We start from the raw sequence: 14,033 nt of genomic DNA, 5'->3' as shown, positions 1-14,033 counted from the left end.
GACACTATTTTAAAGCATAAGATGTTAAGTGTGCTTCTCGACAATGAAAGCACAGTAATAAAAAGTGAATATAAAGGGGAAAGGGGAATAGTGGAACTGAGAAATGTGTAAATAGGCTGCTTCGTCACCTACCTTGCAGTTTCCTGGCGTAAGGCATTAAGAAATGTATCTGGATGGAAGAGCTCTGAGAGGTCAAGGGTGTCTGAGAGTAGTGTCTTTTTTTCTGCTTTATCCACCCAGTTCTAAAAAAAAAAAAAAAAAAAATGTATTGCCCATTAATTGGGAGAACAATTAAACCAGTAACTTATTGCTTTATCTTCTAGCCCTTTGAATTGGTGCAAATTTGGCAGCTATCTTTAATGTTAAATGTGTTTGTATAAATGATTAATGGTAAATGTGTTAGTATAAATGTACTATAATCTTAAAGAGGAACACTGATTCCTACCATTAGGTACTGGCAACCAGAAAATAAACAAAACTAAGCAGCATTTAACATTTTGAAGACAATAGTTTATTTTGTATGTCTCTGAAGTGACTCACCAATATGAATAAACTTAAAAAACCCTCCAACCTTTGTACAATGCAGCCCACTTGTAGAACTCAGCTCTTTGCATACCAACACTGGTTTTTAGGGTGTTCTCTAGCATTCCTATTTCATCTTTGGTAACCATAGTTTCTAATTAACATTATTTCCAAATGGGGATGTGCTCCACAAAACTGTCATCCCCATTATTGTTATTAGTTTGTTTAGTTTGGATAGATTACTAAATTTCTTTCAATTTATGACCACTGATTTTCTTTTGTGAAAATCACCTTTTAAATTCAGAAAGTTTGATTTTCATGCTGTAGTGTGAAAGAAGTATTTTAAAGTATATTCCAATAATTTCCCTTCAAAATGTCTCGTACAATTATATGAAGAGTATGTAATTTTGATAGGAATTAGATAACATCTACATTATAAAATAGAGTTACAGGAGATAGTGCTGGAAAAGATCTACTTAGTCCTCCAATCCATCCCCTATCCAGAATGCATGGTTTCCCTTTACTCTGAGTCTCTTAATTTCATAACTAGTCTACTCTCGAATACCTCTAGTTATTAAAAATGGTAGTTTCCTCAATGATACATTTAACACTTTCTCCGAGGATTCTTGAACTACTGAATGACACAATTGCATAATTATTTTGGTCATAAATCCTTGCAAGGCCCCTTTGTTTCTATGATACTTTCTATTGCAGCGTTTGAGGCTTATAAAGGTGTTTCTGAGGCGGTGTTTCGCTGAGACATGACTGGTCATGATTTCTAACCATGGACCTAGTCTCCTTTATCTCGATTAGTAAATGATTGATCTGAGAACAAAATTTAATGAGGTAAAGTATTGCCACAGTTACACACATAGCTTCATCCCCACTGACAAAATAAGTTTGCATGTGTATGACTCAGGGTAACATATGGCTCATGATTTCCTTGAGAATTGCAGATTCAGCATTTTCAACTGCAGGTTAAGCTCTAAACTTCTTAGATATGGTTTCTCAATGTAATTGGTGAGGGAAACTCCAGATACTTTGATAACCAGACTAGGGACATGAAATGAAAATTAAACTTCATAGTCTCTGTCATTACAGCATTTAATTAAAATTAATAGTAGTTACTGCACCTTTAAAACTCAGGAGGTTTTTTTAGGTAAGTAAACATGCAGATATGTAACTGTGGGCATCCAAGTTTGAAAATTTTGGTTTTACATTTATTGTGTTCTTAGACCATTCAACCAGAGGCACTCTTTTATGATCTGTTAGCTGAAGAAATGAGCCATCTCTTTCTGAGATACATTCTCTGAACTTCCCACCATTATATCAATAACATGCCATTAAGATGCAAGACACAATCTGTGTGTCTTACTTTTCAATCTTTACAACTGCTTTTTTCATTATTAATTATAGTGAACTGCTGAGCTGTGTCTCCTACACTTTCCATGATTTTACCCCAAATGCACTTTTTGTTGTTAAAAGACACAAATACAAAAGGTGTCTCCAATCTTAAAAAAACATAGGCTATGAACTACTCTTCTAGATATTTTTCCACAGCAGACATCTCCGGAACATTTTACTCCCACTTTAATCACTCTCTGAAAAGGTGTGAGACACTTGCCAAAATCTAGCAAACTAAAAAACATTTTCAGTGAAAACAGCTCACTATATATGAACCAGGTGGAATTATCTATCCTTCATGACTGAACATATCCTTGATCAGAAAATAATGGGACTACTCATATTCATAAAGTTAAGCAAGTGCCTAAGTGTTTGCAGGACTGGAGCCTGAGCAGTCTGCAGTTATTCTAGTATTGCTTGTCTCTGACAAAGGAATAGAGATTTATTTATATAAATATTACGTTTCAGTTTAGGGTTTTTTGGTTTTAAGCTTTTGTTTTGTTCAGTACAAAAATGCTTAATCACCTGGCACTTGTTTACATTGTGCACTCCAAGACCTTTTCCCTCTGCAATTTTAATGCTAAAACATACCTTAACAACAATTTGAAATCGAGGAATCCGATATCCTCAAAATGTGGATATGAACTGTAAAATAAATACTTGCTGAACTGTGATCTTTCAGATTTAAACTATACTCAACTTGGTCACAATGCTGTGGAATGTAAAGGAGTCTTGGCCCAAAATTTCGAAAAACAGGATCCTAAAGTTAAGCTCCTGAATGAAAGGCCCAATTCTTGAAAGTAATGACAACCCAGCAGTTTCCACTAATGTTAGTGGGTGTTGCTGGGTGCTCAGCACTTTTGAAAAAATCATGATAGTTGTTTAGGTGTCTGAATTAGGATTTAAGAGCCTTAATTTTTAAGATCCCATTTTTTAAACACTGGGCCTTAGATTGTTAACCCTTCAGGACAGAGAAGATATCTTCATATTTGTTTACACAACAGGGCCTCATTTCTGACTGTGGCTTCTCCATTTTACAGTTATATAAATATTAAACAACAGCATAGACTTCTAAATGTAGTTTAGTGGCACAATTCTATAAATAGGCACACGTCACATACGTGTATACAGAAAAGTTAATGCCTAATACTAAACCAATAAATACCAGCTCACAAATTCTTTATGTTATCACCATATAGAAAGGATGACAAGTTGTGCTCTTTGCGAAGTACCATAATTTGTGTTACTGTGCCTATTAGTCTATTCCGGATTCTGAGGGAATAAAAAATGCTGTGAAGCTACATAACTTTTATAATTGCAGGTAGCACTTACCAAACGCCCACATCTTGCCGAAAAAAAAGCATACTTCTCTGATTTCTTTAAATTGCTAATAGGCTGCTTCCATAAAATTAGCTTAGAAATGGGAAAGTCATCTAAAATACATATAAATTATCACTTAATTAATTGTAGTTTTTTCTGTCAAAGTGTCAAAAGAGATCTCCATCATGTTTCTACCACACTCAAACATTTAATTCAGTGACCTTTAAATCTGTCACAACAGATTATGAACTCTCATTCCAAACAATTATGATAAGTTAGTTTTTTTGCTTTCCATTTTCATTAGCTAAAGATATGCAGTTAATTGCTCTTGTCTGCACACTTCTTTTACTGATTCTAAATAACAGTAATCCCTTTTATTGTACAGTAATAATTGTGGATGATGATTAGGACAAACTGTAAATTGCTTAGAATACTATAAGAAGCCACACCATTATTTCAATTTATATTTAATACATTCATTTTATTAGTGTTTTCAAATACACTTTTAACTGATAAAGAGAGATATTGGCAGGAATATAGATGCATATGTTTAATCTAGTTAAAAAGGCCAGCACAGTTGACAATCAGATTTCACTCCATTAATGTCTGAATTAATATAATTAATTATGTTTGGGAAGACTGCAGGACCAAAAAGTTTTCATTAGATCATAGAACTAAACATGAAATTGATACTTGCACTGGTGTACAGTACAGCATGGGAGAAGGATATCCTTTATACTTTTAAATAAAATACACTTATAATTAGGGCTGTCGAGCGATTAAAAAAATTAATCGTGATTAATCACGCTGTTAAACAATAACAGAATACTATTTGTATAAATACTTTTGGATGTTTTTCACATTTTCAAATACATTGATTTCAATTACAACATAGAATACAAAGTGTACAGTACACACTTTATATTTATTTTTATTAATGCACTTAATACACGTACTGTAGTGCAATCTCTTTATCATGAAAGTTGAACTTATAAATGTAGAATTATGTACAAAAAAATAACTGCATTAAAAAATAAAACAATGTAAAACTTTAGAGCCTATAAGTCCACTCACTCCGACTTCTTGTTCAGCCAATCGCTCAGACAAACAAGTTTGTTTACATTTGCAGGAGATAATACTGCCCGCTTCTTGTTTACAATGTCACCTGAAAGTGAAAACAGGTATCCTCATGGCACTGTTGTAGCCGGCATTGCAAGATATTTAGGTGCCAGATGCGCTAAAGATTCATATGTCCCTTTATGATTCAACCACCATTCCAGAGGACATGCGTCCATGCTGATAATGGGTTCTGCTCGAGAATGATCCAAAGCAGTGCAGACCAATGCATATTCATTTTCATCATCTGAGTCAGATGCCACAGGCACAAGATTGATTTTCTTTTTTGGTGGTTTGGGTTCTGTAGTTTCTGCATCGGAATGTTGCTCTTTTAAAACTTCTGAAAGCATGGTCCACACCCTGTTCTGATTGAATTTTGGAAGGCACTTCAGATTCTTAAATCTTGGATCGACTGCTATAGCTATCTTTAAAAATCTCACATTGGTACCTTCTTTTCGTTTTGTGAAATCTGCAGTGAAAGTGTCGTTAAAACGAACAACATACTGGGTCATCATCCGAGACTGCTATAATATGAAATATATGGCAGAATGTGGGTAAAACACAGAGCAGGAGACATACAATTCTCCCCCAAGAAGTTCATTCACAAATTCCCCTGAGGTACAGAACGTCAGAGTGCAATTATGTAAAAATAAAAAGAATCTACATTTGTAAGTTGTGCTTTCATGATAAAGAAATTGCACTATGATACTTGTAGGGGTGAACTAAAAAACAGTATTTTTTTAAATTATTTTACAGTGCAAATATTTATAATAAAAATAATATAAGGTGAGTACTGTACAGTTTGTATTCTGTGTTGTAATTGAAATTAATATTTGAAAATGTAGAAAAACATCTACAATATTTAATAAATTTCAATTTGTGTTCTATTGTTTAAAACTGTGATTAATCATGATTAATTTTTTTAAATCATGATAATTTTTTGAGTTAATCGCGTGAGTTAATTGCAATTAATCAACAGCCTTATTTATAACTCACAAAGGCATCTACTAAGCTGCAAGTGTAAATACATTTTAAATATTCATATTTATCCCCCCTTATTAATATCTACATGAGACTATCAGGAGAGAGTGAGACATGATTGGTTCAAATGTCAGCAACATACATATGACACGCTCATATATAATTCATTCACCACTGATACAACCACTACCACTACTAAACTTACAAAATGACTAGGAGGGATCAGCTCCTGAATGAAGAGCAGCTGACTCAAACTGAACCCAGAAAAGACCAAACCAATTCTATTGGAAAGGGGGAAACACTATGATGAACTAGCTGAGATATTTTTTGTCCCCACCTTCCACTTACGGCATACAGCCCCAATTGTTAAACTGGTATGAAACCTTGGGAGCCTGTCTGACTCCTCACTATGCATGGATGACCAAGTAACAACAGTTTCTGAAAATGCCTTCTTTCACCTTCAACTTGCTAGAAGCCTTTGCCCCTCCCTCCTGGATGAAGACCTGGGCATGGTGATCTATGCATTTATCACCTGCAGGCTGGAATACTGTAAATGAGTATATATGAAGCTGAATGTGAACACAATTATTAAATCATAGAAATGTAGGGCTGGAAAGGATCTTAGGAGGTCATCTAGTTTAGCCCCCTGCACTGAGGCAGAACCAAGTATACCTCAACCATACCTGAAAGATGTCTGTCCAATCTGTTCTTAAAAAATTTCAGTGACAGGAATTTCACTATCTCCCTCAGTAACCTATTCCAGTACCTAACTATCCTTATAATCAGAAAGTTTTTCCTAACATCTAACCTAAATCTCCTTTGCTGCAGATTAAAATGAGTACTTTTCCTTCCTTCAGTAGACATGGAGAAAAATTGATCACCATCCTCCTTATAACAGCGCTTACATATTTGAAGGCTGTTATGATGTCCCCACCGAGTCTTCTCTTCTCAAAACTAAATATGCCCAGGTTTTTTTTTTTTTTAACATCTCCTCATTGATCAGGTTTTCTAAGCCTTTTATTATTTTTGTGGCTCTCCTCTGGTCTCTCTTCAAGTTATCCACTTCTTTCTAGACGTGTATCACCCAAAACTGGACACAATACTCCCCCGAGCCTCACCAGTGCAGGGTAGAACAGACCTCTCATGTCTTCCATACAAAACTCCTGTTAATACTCTCCAGAATGACATTAGCCTTTTTCGCAATTGCATTATATTGTTGGCTCAAATTCAGTTTGGGATTCACTGTAACCCTCAGATCCTTTTCAGCAATAAATTACATTTGTCTTTTTTTGATTTCATGTTGTTGATTTCAGACCAATTTTCCAGTTTATTAAAGTCATTTTAATTTCTCATTCTGTCCTCCAAAGTGCATGCAACTCCTCCCAGTGTGGCATCCTCTGCAAATTTTAGGAGTGTACTCTCAACTGCATTATCTAAATCATTAATGAAAATATTGAAAGACTGCACCCAGGACAGGCCCCTACAGGACCCAACTAGATGCAGCCTTCCAGTTTGAGAGTGAATCACTTATAAGTACTTTTTGAGAATATTATTTTCAACCAGTTGTGACCCCATCTTATAGTAATTTAATTTAGTCCACATTTCCCTAGATTGCATATTAGAATGCCACAGTATCCTGGGACCCCAGGATAGAACATGAAAATGTTGTGCCTTTGCTGTCCTGATCCTGAGAAATGTCCTGACTACACCAGACCAGAGGAAGGGCACAGATGACATTGTCACCTCCACTGACTCTGGCTAATTCCCAACCACCACCTGGAATGTGCAGCTTTGTCACCTCCTCTTTCCCCTTCTCAGTGTGTTCTTTTCCTTCCCTACCTTATTTCTTTTCTTTCCTAGCCCTCTCCTTTTTCTTTCTGTTTAATAAAAGTCTGGTTCACCCACCAAGACGGTATATTTTGCAACTCTGCTGTGAGCCTGTGATTCAAAAGAAGAAGCTAAAAGCAGTGCCCTAAACAGCCCAATGCTGGTACAAGTTTGCCAGGTTTCAGAGTGGTTTATAAGACCACATGCTGTACCTGTGTTTTTCCAGCAGTGAGATATCTAATGAAAATCAATACCAGAGGGAGAAGCTGCACTTTTCTATCTTTACCATTCTTTTTTTCTTCCTCCTTAGGACTGACTTTAAAAACAGCAGCAACAACAACGGCTTCAGCCCAGCTCAACTAACTTTTTCTCTTTTCTCCAAAAGGGACAGTTATTACCATCTAACAGACTGTCAAATACTGGGATTTTCCTTCTAAAAACACTCTACAGATAAAGGGAAAAAATAATGTGTTAAAATGAAAGCCTTATTTAATGTTAACATTTCAAATGCTCTTTTTTCCTTCTTTTTTATCTTTAATAAAAGGTTAAAAGGACTTTTAATGGTGTTTGCATCATGGTTCTAAGCAGGCGGAGGTCTCTGTATACCAAACACCTTGCCATAAATATTAATTGCGTTAAGCATCTTGTGACAATTAACCTTTAGTCAAGACTTAAACAAAACAGCATCTTGGCCTGTTATTAGCTGTCCTTCCCTGCCTTGTAGAGAACGTACACTTTCCTTTGTCTTTCTCTTGTGCCTAACATCTTAATAGAACATCCTGCTGCCTTTTATGTCCCTTGCTAGGTGTAACTCATTTGGTGCATTAGCCTTTCTGATTTTGTCCCTCCATGCTTGTGCTATTCTTTTATTCTCATCCTTCGCAACATGTCTATATTTCCACTTTTTTGATTTTCAAGTCACTGAAGAATTACTGATGCAGCCATCTTAGCCTCTCTCAATGCTCCAGTTGGTACAGAATCTGGTTGCCTGACTCCTCCTCCTCCATGACTTAGGCCACGAGGAGCACATCAGGCCTATGTTCAAGTCCCTCCACTGGTTCCTAGTCAGTTTCAGATGTTATTTAAGATTTCGTCTTAATCTTTAAAACATTTAATGGATCAAGCCCCAGCTACATTAAAGTTACATTAAAGACCAAATTTAATGACTGGTGTGTTCTCATAATACAAGAACTAGGGGACAACAAATTAAAGCAATAGACATCAGGTTTAAAACAAACAAAAGGAAGCATTTCTTCGCACAACGCACAATCAATCTGTGGAACTCTTTGCCAGAGGATGTTGTGAAGGCCAAGACTAGAACAAGGTTCAAAAAAGAACTAGATACATTCCTGGAGGATAGATCCATCAAGGGCTATTAGCCAGGATGGGCAGGGATGGTGTCCTTAGCCTCTGTTTGCCAGAAGCTTGGAATGGGCGACAGGGGATGGATCACTTGATGATTACCTCCTCTGTTCCCTCCCTCTGTAGCACCTGGCATTGGCCAATGTTGGAAGACAGGTTATTGGGCCAGGTGGACCTTTGGTCTGACCCAGTAGGGCCATTCTTATGTTCTTCTATCTATAAACTACTTACACAGTTTTTTTCCTCTGGGACAGACAAGACAGTTTATAAAGCCCAGGATGAAGTATGTGAGAGCTGGGGGTTAAATCATTATTGGTTGACAGTATCTGACTATGGAATAAAATTCCAGAGGATATTAGGTGACTCTGGAGCCAAAACATCTTTAGAAATGTTGAAGTACCGTCCTCTTCGAAAAAATCTCTCTATCATAGCAAGAATGATACTTGCATCTTTGAATCTCCCACATACCCAAACACATTCCTCACAAAAATAAAAAGTTGTAACACAACTCTACACAATTGTTGAGATAAGCACTACTATAATATTTTCTAAAACAGTGTTAGATTTCTTACTGCTGTGGTCAAAACAGCTTTTAAAATGTAAAAACAGCCTGTTGTAGATTAATTTTGCATATGAGGATTACAAATATAGTACGAAAAATAACTTGGCAGACAAATTAAAAGAGTTTTGCAAAGCAATTCCTAGTAGAATATTTTTAAAAAATTCATTAATGTGAGTTAGCAAAGCACCACTTTCTTTATATTATAAATATAAGATTTTCTTTTTTCCAAAATATATCTGCTAGGATAGTCTCAGTTGGTTCAAGTTAACATCCAAAACGCATATTTTCCATTTTAAAGAAAAAGCTCTCTTTATCTTCTATAATCCCCAAGCAAACTGAGCACATTGTACTGAACTGCAGAGAGAAGAAATGAACAGAGGCCACCAGATTTGCACATTATCATTGATACAACTTTAGGTTCATATAACTCTTTTACACTACGGATCAAGCACTTCCCCTCTTAAGTTTTGACTAATTACAAATGTATTCTCTTTTATAGTATTTTTACCCTTTGTCTGATCCCCAAAGGAGTCTTCTGTTGAAGTAGAAAATTATATAAAACTACAGGCACATCTATACTGGGAGTTATTCTGGAATATATATTACTGATTAACTCCATGTATGGATGCTCTTATTGAGGAATAAGGCACTCTTATTCCAGAATAAGAGCATCCACACATAGAATTAAGCAGCAATAGCTAATCTGCTTTAAATTCACACCCTATCTTATTCCTGATTAGCTTTCATGTTCACACATTCAGACAAGCCCAGAGGAAGTGAAGCAATTTTTTGGTAACATTGACAACTGAAAAGCTGAAAAGCTGAAAACTATATACAATACAATTATGTTTTTCCAGGGGTTTCAGAGAAATTCAAAGCCTTTAGAAAAAACAGGAATTTGGGTAAGCAAGGCAGCAATGAATGATAAACACTGCTGTCGGAGGACAGGGTGGATATCCACCTGTGCAGGAGCTTAAGTTAAGAGAAGGTCAATTAAGCAGTTATACTGTATTTCCTTTTTCTTCAAAATGCAAATTTCAGAAAGGATAAATATACAACAGTTTAAAAGTTAATATTTACTCTCAGACTCTGAGATACTTCCATTATTTCCTTCTCTAAGTATACAGAAATTTGAAATATTTCAGATATATGATAAACTGTGGGAAAATAACTCTTTAATGGCAACCCTTAAACTTGCAATTAGAGTTTCCTGAAAAAGTGTACTCTTTTTGAATAAACATTGGAGGGAGTGCAGGAAGCACTCCATGCACTCATCTCTATACAGGGACACAGGTGGGTGCACCTCTCCACACCCAACACAGGTATAACCACAAGGAAGCCAATAATTTAGGTAAATATGTATAGTATATAGGGTTGCCATTTTTAAACCTGGGTGACCAAAGTTAGACACATGTGCGCCTCTGAGGATTAAGCCTCTTTTACTTAGCTGCCTAAATATGGATTTAATGGATCCAGGTTTGAAAATCTGGGCTTCTGTCATATGTGAACAAGTGGGTAAGGTTCTTAAACTACATGAATTAAGCCTTTAATATGACTGCCTCATACAAAGGGACTTACTAACTGAGATATCAATTGCTCACTCAATGCCATCTGTTGGAGTCTATATGAGCCAGAAGAAACACACACAGAATGCTAATCTTTAGGCAAATGGCTTTCCCTGAGGTCAAATCATGTACTAATTATATTTTGAGACATAAGACAATGTAATTCTTCTTTTTATCTACTTTCCAATTTTGCCTTTGATTTTTTAGTGTCTAGAACAGGGGTAGACAACCTATAGCATGCATGCTGAAGGCAGCACTCGAGCTGATTTTCAGTGGCACTCACACTGCCTGGGTCCTGGCCATCAGTCCGGGGGACTCTGCATTTTAATTTTAAATGAAGCTACTTAAACATTTGAAAAACCTTATTTACTTTACATACAACTTTAGTTTAGTTATATATTATAGACTTATAGAAAGAGATCTTCTAAAAATGTTAAAATATATGACTGGCACGCGAAACCTTAAATTACAGAGAATAAATGAAGACTCGGCACACCACTTCTGAAAGATTGCCGACCCCTGGTCTAGAGATCAAAATTACTATTCACTTCTGTTAAATAAAATACCATTTCCCCATTTCACTTTGACATGCCCCAGAAACCACATGTTTTTTTCAGTAAGTCTGAATAATAGCACAGAGTTTGAGCATAAAATTTCTGAGTTCATTAGGATCAACATGTTAGGTAACAATGTGCCAGAAGCAGACATGCAACAAGGCATAGCTGAGGAAAGCATTAGCAAATATGATCTAATTTCAGTTGCAGTGGTAATTTACTTTTATCAAACCAGAGTGAACTTTCCATGGGTTACTGTTTTCTGACATTTAATCAGAATAGCAGAATGCTGAATATAGGTATAAACTTAAAATGTTAGTTTACACATTCATTTTAACCCTCCTAAAACAAGTTGCAGATTGGAATACGCCTCTAAAAATATACTTTGGGATATTTCCACCATCTATTGTCATCGGACAATGCATCCAAGCAGCATTCTTACCCTACGTTTTACTTTCTCTGAAGCTAAATACACTAGATATACAGGACTAGACTGTGTCTGCAAGGGGGAAGTGGAAAGAAAGGGTAGTGAGGAGAAAAAGACACCCCTGTATTTTTCCTTAACAGTTGCAGGTGTTAAAGAGTGAAGAGTGGAAGGAATGGCAAACTCTTCTACCAACTTAAGTGGCCCCAGAAAGGGCCATGTTCCTGCTTCTCAGCCCCAACACCAGCAAGAGGGCAGTGGTCAACACAAACTACTTGGTTCCTACAGGATTACTGGTAAACACTGCATACCATGCTCCCTGGGAGAAATTAAAACAATCATAGTCATACTGACTTCTTTTGCAGTAGTTTGAAGTATGAAGTGCTTCTGTTCCCCTCATGATGCACATCCAATCCATTTTGTGCAATTAGCCTACATGCTGTGGAACAAGGTTTAAAGTAAGGAGGAAGCAGCAGGGAGATCAGCTCCTTGTCCTCTGTTAACAGAAGAGAGAGAATAACTCCGAAGGAGGGCAGTTTCCCTAGAGTGCCTTCTTCTCCAGCAGCAAGAGCTGGTGCCTGGCTGGAGAGATTCTGTGGTTCCCACCCTTCTGGCCCCTAGATGATATGACATTTAGGAGTCTAATCCTTTTGTGAACCTAGCCCCTGAGGGATATTTTGAAACCCAACCACAGATAAACGGCACAGATATCCACAGTGGACTTCCACTGCTCACAATAATACCCTGAGCTCCTAGGTGAATAAAGTGTACTCAATATATCAAAAAGATCAGACCTGTAAACATGTTTTTATGCATGCGCCTTCATAAAAATGCAAAAGGTCTATTCACTTGACTGTTTAAATCAGTGGTTCTCAAACTTTTGTATGGTGACCCCTTTCACATAGCAAGCCTCTGAGTGCGACCCCTTCCCATATAAATTAAAAATATTTTTATATATTTAACACCATTATAAATGCTGGAGGCAAAGCAGGGTTTGCGGTGGAGGCTGACAGCTTGTGACCCCCCATGTAATAACCCCTGAGGAGTCCCGACCCCCAGTTTGAGAAGCTCTGGTTTAAATTATTCAGTTGGATAATATTAAATAAACAATCTCATTTTACCTCACATGTTTTCCTTAACAGAGAACTCTAGCCTGAGACTGACTGATTGGTTAAAAATAGGCCCAGAGAGGCACAAAAGCAGCTGAAACTGTTGGTCTGGAGTGGGCTTACACAGGTCATTCTAGATGTGACCGGTGACAGAACAACCTTTGAGTAGTATAAATTATGCTGTGTTTTTCTGTCCTCTTTGCAAGCAGGTCAGTCAGAATAATCATAACTGTAGGATCACCCACAGCATCTCATTTCCCTGTGTCTATGCCCCTTTTCTCCACTGTGCTGCTTGCTGAATAACTCACTGGCGTTGACTGCACTATGAAGAATTCTACACAGGTAGAGATTCAGACTCTATGCACACTATTCCTCATCACAGAGCCTACTCAGGGTTTAAGGCAGGTTCAAAGTAGCTTAACGCACCAAAGATCTGAGACATGCTAAAATGTCAATGTGTTCCGAGCAGTCTTCATTTTAATGTGAATTCCCAAGAGTAAAATTATTCATAAACAAATACTTGAAAATGAAAACTTAAAATACTTCTAATTATAGATATTGATAATGCAGTATGACTTATCCATAGGAAATTCTATGATGCTTTAACGCCTTTCAATTACAGTACTTATTATCACAACTCATTTCCTTTCCCTAGATCCCCTCAAGTCTACATTTTGTAAGACCAACTTACAAAACTATATTTGCTTGTAAAAATGTTTTCACAGATATAGTCTTCATACTTTTGCAACTCATGCATCTTTGTTGAAATTCAAGTTACAATTAGGGCTGTCAAGCGATTAATAAAATTAAAAAAAATATTTGTAATAAAAATAATAATATAAGGTGAGCACTGTACACTTTGTATTCTGTGTTATAATTCAAATCAATATATTTGAAAATATAGAAAAACATCCAAGAATTAATAGCAATTAATTGTGTGATTGATTGTGCTGCTAAACAAAAATAGAATATCATTTATTTAAATATTTTTGGATATTTTCTACATTTTCAAACATATTATTTCAATTACAACACAGAATGCAAAGTGTACAGTGCTCATTTTATATTTATTTTTATTAGAAATATTTGCACTATAAAAACAAAATAAATAGTATTTTTCAAGTCATCTAATACAAGTATTGTAATGCAAGCTCTTCATCATGAAAGTTGAACTTACAAATGTAGAATTATGTACAAAGAAATTACTGCATTCAAAAACAAAACAATGTAAAACTTTAGAGCCTACATGTCCACTCAGTCTTACTTCTTGTTCAGCCAATCGCTCAG

The 14,033-nt window shown here is 36.2% G+C and overlaps 1 protein-coding gene across 3 annotated transcripts in view; it reads right to left on the bottom strand.

Moving 5' to 3' along the window:
• The window catches only part of DYNC2H1 (dynein cytoplasmic 2 heavy chain 1), a 359,230-nt gene that overhangs the window by 9,564 nt on the left and 335,633 nt on the right, over window positions 1–14,033 (bottom strand). For all 3 annotated transcript variants that reach the window (XM_039546469.1, XM_039546537.1, XM_039546612.1), the window contains exon 86: window positions 133–242. In XM_039546469.1, coding sequence (XP_039402403.1) covers window positions 133–242 — 110 coding nt within the window. The remainder of the gene's footprint in view (window positions 1–132; window positions 243–14,033) is intronic.

Source organism: Mauremys reevesii, linkage group 1 (assembly GCF_016161935.1).
Source record: "Mauremys reevesii isolate NIE-2019 linkage group 1, ASM1616193v1, whole genome shotgun sequence".
NCBI classification, from domain to species: domain Eukaryota; kingdom Metazoa; phylum Chordata; order Testudines; family Geoemydidae; genus Mauremys; species Mauremys reevesii.
Note: the sequence above shows the minus strand (reverse complement) of the source record. Positions and strands in the feature narration are given on the sequence as shown.